We start from the raw sequence: 8,769 nt of genomic DNA, 5'->3' as shown, positions 1-8,769 counted from the left end.
TCTGCCCACCCCATCTCCCCCTCTCTCCCCACCCTCCCTCTCTCTGCCCACCCTCCCTCTCTGCCCACCCCATCTCCCCCTCTCTCTCTCCCCACCCTCCCTCTCTCTGCCCACCCTCCCTCTCTCTGCCCACCCCCATCTCCCCCTCTCTGCCTGCCCCCATCACCCCCATCTCCTCCTCCCTCTCTCTCCCCACCCCCATCTCCTCCTCCCTCCCTCCCTCTCTCCACCCCCTCCCTCTCTCCTTCTCACATAGAAGCTGGGAATGCCTAAAACAACCCATAGGTAAGTGATGAAATACAGTCAAACTGCCTTCCTTGACAAAACGGGTCGATTCAAACAAAACTCTTGTGCCTGAAACATGTGTCTGTGATATGAATGATGTGCGTCTCTTTAGTATGTGTAAAATGGTCCTATTTAATGTCATATCAGGAACAACTTGAATGACCCCCTAGATGGAACATGGGAAATGTAGTACGTGTCCTCGCTGTGCTATTATGGTAAATGGGTTGTACATTTTCAACGTCAGAGCATATGTCCCCTAGCATGTCCCCTTTTCCTCTGTCTCTGTCTCTTTCTCTCACTCTCTCTCTCTCTCTGTTTCTCTCTCTCTCTCTGTTTCTCACTCTCTCACCCTCTCTCTCTCTCTCTCTGTCTGTCTCTCTTTCTCTCACCCTCTCTCTCTCTCTCTCTCTCCGGTCTCTGTCTCTCTCTTTCTGTCACCCTCTCTCTCTCTCTCTCTGTGTCTGTCTCTCTCTTTATCTCACCCTCTCTCTCTCCGGTCTCTGTCTCTCTCTTTCTCTCACCCTCTCTCTCTCTCTCTCTGGTCTCTGTCTCTCTCTCTGGTCTCTCTCCAGTCTCTGTCTCTCTCTCTCTCTCTCCTGTCTCTGTCTTTCTGTCACCCTCTCTCTCTCTCTCTCGTTTTATCCAATCCCCTATTTCTCTCTCTCTCTCTCAGGTGTCTGCGTTTCCTAGTGTGTATGTGTAACTTTCATCATCACGCTCCAGAGTTTTACCCATCATCCCCCAGAAGAGGACGACCCTGGCACACCATGGCTGTGAGAGAGAGAGAAGAGAGAGATCGAGAGGAGAAGAGAGTAAAAGAGAGAGAGAGTTGGACAATGAGTGAGCGAAACAGAGAGAGGGAGAGAAATGCTATGTAGCCAGATGCCTCCCATTCATTCACACATGTACTGTATTCTATTTCTCACCTTCTAGTCTATGCTGGATCTGCCAATGATATGTACATCTCTATTATATTGGCCCTGCTCACAGTCCTACAGTCTCTCTACCTCCACACTATTCCACTATCACTGAACCCCTAGGAACCCCAGCAGAGACAAGACAATGTTCACACAGCCGATCATCGACCAAGACGGGGACAGAGACTTTGACTGACCAACAGAAGACGTATGGATTATCTGCAAGAATATGGATGAAGAAGACTGGTTTGAAGTATTGTTCTTGAAATCACGTATTGTGGTGAGAGATAAAACACACACACTCAGACAAACACACACTCAGATACACACACACTCAGACACACACACACACTCAGACACACACACACACTCAGACACACACACACACACACTCAGACACACACACACACACACACACACAGACACACACACACGCAGACACACACAGACACACGCAGACACACACACACACACACACACACACACACTCAGACACACACACACACACACACACCCACACACACACACACACACACACACACAGACACAGACACACACAGACACACACACACACACACACACACTATCACACTCATGTAGACAAGTCACATTTGAACGCGTACAGGGCATTGGAAAGTTTTCAGACCTCTTGACTTTTTCCACATTTTGTTACGTTACAGCCTTATTCTAAAATGGATTACATTTTCTTTTCCCCTCATCAATCTACACACAATACCCAATAATGACATCACAATACCCCATAACGGCATCACAATAACCCCGTAATGACATCACAATACCCCATAATGAAATCACAATACCCCGTAATGACATCACAATACCCCATAATGACAAAGCAAAAACAGTAAGTATTCAACCATTTGCTATGAGACTCGAAATTGAGCTCAGGTGTATCCTGTTTCCATTGATAACCCTTGAGATGTTTCTACAGCTTGATTGGAGTCCACCTGTGGTAAAGTCAATGGATTGGACAATATTTGGAAAGGCACACACCTGTCTATATATGGTCCCACAGTTGACAGTGCATGTCAGAGCAAAAATCAAGCCACGAGGTCGAAGGAATTGTCCGTAGAGCTCTGAGACAGGATTGTGTCGAGGCACCAAAACATGCAGCATTGAAGGTCCCCAAGAACACAGTGGCCTCCATCATTCTGAAATGGAAGAAATGTGGTATGTCCTTGAGTGACCCAGCCAGAGCCCAGACTTGAACACAATCAAACATCTCTGAAAAGAGACCTGGAAATAGCTGTGCAGCAGAGCTCCTCATCCAACCTGACAGAGCTTGAGAGGATCTGCAGAGAGAAATGGGAGAAACTCCCCAAATACAGGTGTTTCAAGCTTGTAGCGTCATACCCAAGAAGACTCGAGGCTTTAATCGCTGCCAAAAGGTGCTTTAACAAAGTACTGAGGAAAGGGTCTGAATACTTATGTAAATGTAATATTTCAGTTGTGTATTTTTTTTTTTTTTTTTTTTTTTATAAATTCGCAAAATTCTCCAACAACCTGTTTTGGCTATGTCATTATGGGGCTGTGTGTAGGTTTATGAGGGACAAAAATGATGTAATCCATTTTAAAATAAGGCTGTAATGTAACAAAACATGGAAAAAGTCAAGGGGTCTGAATACTCCCTGAATGCGCTGCATATCTGTATATGTATGTATACATTGCATCCTTAGACATTGACCTTGTAATAAATCCCTAATGCTAACACATTAAGCAACACTAGATACTGTATATTCGTGTCATTTCCTGTGTTTATGTTTAACTTGTGAAAAGAAGGAAATCACCTAATTCTCATGTGATATTGGGTGTCTTAACATAATGGGTGAACTCTTACAAACAAAACATCCTCCTTGTCCCCCCCCCTTCCTCAATAACCCTCTTTACCAGAACACTGTTGTCTAACGTGGGTTGCTACGGTTACTGTGTATAGATATTCACTGGAGAGAGAAAAGGAAAATGGGAGTTTTAGAAAGTTTGGGGTGTAAACACGTATATTCTAAAATATCAAAGAAGCACTAATGTAGGAATTCATTTTGTAACTCCATTGCAAGCGTATGCTCAGCTCGATTTATACAGTACTTCATGAACTTGTGTCTCAATATTTTGTAGTTTGTGGTATGGTATATTCTTCTTCACTGTGATGGGGGTGAATGAATGCCTATACGTCTCCTTTGTATCTTGTAGCTGAGGGGTGAATATGTGTGTGAATGAGTGTGTGTATGGGATGTGTGTCTGTCCGCACGTTATTGTGTGTGTGTTTAATTCACCTTTTTAGTGTACCAACACACCGGTGTACCAACACCCCGGTGTACCAACACACCGGTGTACCAACACACCGGTGTACCAACACACCGGTGTACCAACACACCGGCCTCGTCTCATACCGAGTCTCCTGTACATACAATGCATATCTCCCTATTTTAGTTTCCCCTCTCTCTGTCTCTCTCTCTCTCTCTGTATCTCTCTCTCTCTCTGTCTCTCTCTGTCTGTATCTCTCTCTCTCTCTCTGTATCTCTCTCTCTCTCTCTGTTTCTCTCTCTCTGTATCTCTCTCTCTCTCTGTATCTCTCTCTCTGTATCTCTCTCTCTTTGTATCTCTCTCTCTGTATCTCTCTCTCTGTATCTCTCTCTCACTCTGTATCTCTCTGTATCTCTCTCTCTCTCTCTCTGTATCTCTCTCTCTCTCTCTATCTCTCTCTGTATCTCTCTGTCTCTCTCTCTGTCTCTCTCTGTCTCGCTCTCTCTCTGTCTCTCTCTGTATCTCTCTCTTTCTCTCTGTATCTCTCTCTCTCTCTGTAGCTCTCTCTCTCTCATTCATTATGGGGTCATAAAGCATACTAAGTGTGTAGAGGGTCATATATAATAATCTATTGATTGATGAAGTGATTGGTTGATTGATAAGGCCTGATGAGGTTATTCTAGTCCTATACCTCCATCGTGAGTGAGGAGGAGGAAGAGGAGGAGGTGTGGTGAACTTTAGCGTTAATACTGGAGAAAGGCCTGTCCCAGTCTCTATATGTACCACTAATGTAAATATCAAAACAGATACCAAACATTAAGAAACGATAAGGAAGAGAACGGTAACCACAATGAAATAAATAAAGAAGAATATATGAGTATGATTAATAAAGGTTTTCACGTTAGAACAACGGTGTGTGTCCTGTGTTTTTATCTCATTGGTTTGGTGGTCCCTCTGTTATAGGCCAGGATTCAATCCCATCACTCTTTGTCAACAATGCCGCTATTAAAGGCACTGTTTGCGCTTTTGCGGTGACAAATTTCACGGGAAACTCTGCATATGTCACCTCAATCAGAGATGACATTTGTTATATTATTTCACATTGACACCAAAGTGCGATCGGTTTGAATCCTGGCCATGGACTGTTGTCCAGTACTGGGCCCTTGGTATCTAGTTGTCCAGTACTGGACCCTTGGTATCTATTTGTCCAGTACTGGGCCCTTGGTATCTAGTTGTCCAGTACTGGGCCCTTGGTATCCAGTTGTCCAGTACTGGGCCCTTGGTATCTAGTTGTCCAGTACTGGGCCCTTGATATCCAGTTGTCCAGTACTGGGCCCTTGGTATCCAGTTGTCCAGTACTGGGCCCTTGGTATCCAGTTGTCCAGTACTAGGCCCTTGGTATCTAGTTGTCCAGTACTGGGCCCTTGGTATCTAGTTGTCCAGTACTAGGCCCTTGGTATCTAGTTGTCCAGTACTGGGCCCTTGGTATCCAGTTGTCCAGTACTGGGCCCTTGGTATCTAGTTGTCCAGTACTGGGCCCTTGGTATCTAGTTCGGCTATGAAAAAAGCCAACTGACATTTACTCCTGAGGTGCTGACCTGTTGCACCCTCGACAACCACTGTGATTATTATTATTTGACCCTGCTCGTCATCTATGAACATTTGAATATCTTGGCCATGTTCTGTTATAATCTCCACCTGGCACAGCCAGAAGAGGACTGCCCACCCCTCATAGCCAGGTTCCTCTCGGTTTCTTCCTAGGTTTTGGTCTTTCTAGGGAGTTTTTCCTAGCCACCGTGCTTTGACACCTGCATTGCTTACCTTGACTTAAATCATGACTGACCTTGACTTAAACCATGACTGACTTTGATTTAAACCATGACTGACCTCGACTTAAACCACGACTGACCTCGACTTAAACCACGACTGACCTCGACTTAAACCACGACTGACCTCGACTTAAACCACGACTGACCTCGACTTAAACCACGACTGACCTCGACTTAAACCACGACTGGCCTTGACTTAAACCATGACTGACCTTGACTTCATTCCCTTATACTTCCACCACCTTTAAGGAAATCATGAATAAGGTTGAGCAAACCTGAATAAGGTTGAGCGAACCTGAATAAATTTGAGCCAACCTGAATAAAGTTGAACGAACCTGAATAAGGTTGAGCGACCCTAAATAAAGTTGGGCGAACCTGAAAAAATTAGAACGAACCTGAATAAGGTTGAGCGAACCTGAATAAGGTTGAGAGAACCTGAATAAAGTTGAGCAAACCTGAATAAGGTTGAGCGACCATGAATAAGAACGAACCTGAATAAGGTTGAGCGAACCTGAATAAAGTTGAGCGAACCTGAATAAGGTTGAGCGAACCTGAATAAGGTTGAGCGAACCTGAATAAGGTTGAGCGAACCTGAATAAGGTTGAGCGAACCTGAAAAAAGGTTGAGCAAACCTGAATAAATTACAACGAACCTGAATAAAGTCAAGCGAACCTGGATAAGGTCGAGCAAAACTTCCGGTTCCAAGTGGAATAGGCATCTACTTTCTTAAAAAAAAAAAAATAACAGCCTTCTCCATTTACTGGCATTTCTAAATGGATAAGAGCCTGTTTTACATGTTTTTTTAACATTATATCATACATATAATAATGTCACATATCAGTTTGCAAACAATATAAAAAAAAATAATAGGGTAGCCTAGTGGTTAGAGCATTGGGCTAGTAACTGGAAGGTTGCAAGTTCAAATCCCTGAGCTGACAAGGTACAAATCTGTCATTCTGCCCCTGAATAAAAATTAAATACGTATCGCAGGGGTTGGTAATGTTCTCTAGTTGATTGGCTCAGTGTTCTGTCACTCTTGGAGACACTACGTCACCCCCAAATCTAAGGTTAGAGCTCGAGAATTCAAGCCCCTTGGGTGCTGCCGTAGAGTTACATTCGTAGTAACCATCCAAGAAGGCTCAAGGTCATTGGCCACAGATAAAATTATGTCAAATCACAGTATATCTACACTAGTAGCTTTGATTGGACTGATCATGTCAACATCATACTTTCAAAATGTTAGCTAGCAGTCATCATCATGAATCAAGTCAACAATCTACTGGCAAATGCTTTTAATCCTTGTCATATGAAGAGAAATAATGAAGGGAAATTATAGATAAAATGTATCAGTGATCATCGGCTATTGGACATAAACATTACACAACAAGTTGAAAATCGGAAATTTAGCAATGAGTGGTTTGGAAGGAACCTGTGGCTAACTGCAAGCATTGCAAAGCAATTACTAGTCTGCTATTCAGTGGAGTGGGTGTGTGGTCCAAGTCTGGATTTAAAGGTCTATTTTCCAAGTCAAGTTTTCATGTCAATCCAGCATGACTTCTGCCGCGATCAAAACAATTGGAAACATAGAAAATGGGAACTCTGACTTCAGTGAGTTCAAGACAACTGGGAACTCTGGAAGAAAATCAAGCTCCAACTGGGAAAATACGTTTCGAAAGGTAATCCAACTCAGAATTTCAAGTCGGGAACTCAGGTCTCTTTCTAGAGCTCCAACCTGAAGATCACTGACGTCATTAAGATTCAACCTTGTTTTTTTCAGAGTTCCTCTGTTGTTTAATGAAAAAGTTTGCCCACGAAGGAGCCCCATGCCACCTTCCTGTTCAAGTGAGCACAGCACAACTGTGAGTCCAAAACTGTCTTGTAATATCCCAGGGAGATATGTATACTGTAGCTAAGAAAGTAATACTAAGTGTATGCTGTTTAGTAAGCTGTTAGTAGGCCATGTGTCTCACCCTAATCATTTCACCTACTGTTCTGACTTGGTGGTGCACATGTAGTCTATAGCCTGTTTTAGAGAAATGTAATCATTAAATATTGTAAGAGCATTCATTGTCTGCTTATATGCCCCCTTTATTTATTCAAAAGGTTCTGACTTGGTGTACAGGGAGAATACTGTAAGAACGGCCCATGTTCTGAATTCTGTTGCTGAACATTTCAAAAGTGCTGAACAAATAGTTATATTGACTATTCATTTTCAATGGAAGGAAAGCGGTGAGGAGCGGAAAAGATGGGACCGTTGGGCAGCACGAACGCGGCATGGGAGTCAGTGAAAAAGTTCAAAATTTCCCAACTTTATGCAAATCATCAGTCGCGACCGCTAGGCGATGATCTATCATATCGAGTGGTTCCCATGATGAATTTGACACTATGCGACCCAAGGCCGGAGACTTTCTTTAGCAAAGATGGCTGACAAAAATACCAGGATGGAAGCAAATGTAAGTAATTATAATTTCATAACGAATCATGCAAAAACTGTACAGTTGAGAGGAATATGTTAGTTAATGTAGAAGCAAACGAATATGCATTTTTTTTGTCATAAAGTTAACTTATGGAAATCGCTATTTACCAAGCTAGCTGACTAGCTAACATTAGCCAGCTAGCTGGCTAGATTTATGGGTGTTGTGAAATGAGTATGAAATTGTACTTATGGTTGTTTAATGTTTTAGGGACTCCTGAAACAACCAGCTACCCAGGCTGTCTTGTGAAACAGTGGATGTAAAGAATCTAGCTAGCAAAAGCGTTTCCTGCCTATTTAATGGACAATTTTGTAAGCTCGCCTTGCTGATATTTGCCATGCAGCTGAAGTAACACGGCTAGCTAACTACTTTCTTGCTTATTGTGCAGTGGAGGATAACAATACCTGTATGCCTATGGATGTGTAGCTAGCTATCTAACCGATCTGTGCATGGACCAAAACGTTTGGTATACATATTAGTTCAGAACCTAGCTATGAACCTGGGCTATCATAGCAAGTTGTGTCAACTTCAAAACAAGTCTGAATGACATTAATGAAGCCTATGGATTGAGTAGAATATAATATAATATAACTTTGTGCTTGAGATCCCCACATTGTAGCCTGTACATTTCATATATTCACTGATCATGTACTCTGCCTTGGCAAATAAAAGGTGCGGTCCAGGTATGAATGTCTGTGAGATTCTTTTTCAGTCATATCCAATACCAGGAGTATCAAACTCCAGTCTTTGAATGATGCTGTGTCTGCATGTATGTATGTATGTGTTACGTACATACATATACATTTGATTTGACAATTATATCCTTCAACAGTGTTAACCAATCCTGGTCCTGGGAAACATTGTAACTATGCAATAGACTAGAAACATGATTTAACTAATTAAAAGGCTGATTTGTAATTTGTATATACAGAAATATAATTTTAAAAACAGTACACTGTAGCAGTACACTGCATACAGGTATTGTTACTTCCTATGCATCAT

The 8,769-nt window shown here is 42.6% G+C and overlaps 1 protein-coding gene across 1 annotated transcript in view; it reads left to right on the top strand.

Annotated features, from left to right (window-relative positions):
• Nucleotides 1-2,789, top strand: part of LOC135508920 (LHFPL tetraspan subfamily member 3 protein-like) — a 64,181-nt gene extending 61,392 nt beyond the window's left edge. The window contains exons 4-5 of the mRNA XM_064929138.1: nt 260-285; nt 959-2,789. Coding sequence (XP_064785210.1) covers nt 260-273 — 14 coding nt within the window. The 3' untranslated portion in view covers nt 274-285; nt 959-2,789. The remainder of the gene's footprint in view (nt 1-259; nt 286-958) is intronic.
• The last annotated feature ends 5,980 nt before the right edge of the window (nt 2,790-8,769 follow it).

Source organism: Oncorhynchus masou, chromosome 22, assembly GCF_036934945.1.
Source record: "Oncorhynchus masou masou isolate Uvic2021 chromosome 22, UVic_Omas_1.1, whole genome shotgun sequence".
Taxonomy (NCBI): domain Eukaryota; kingdom Metazoa; phylum Chordata; class Actinopteri; order Salmoniformes; family Salmonidae; genus Oncorhynchus; species Oncorhynchus masou.
Note: the sequence above shows the minus strand (reverse complement) of the source record. Positions and strands in the feature narration are given on the sequence as shown.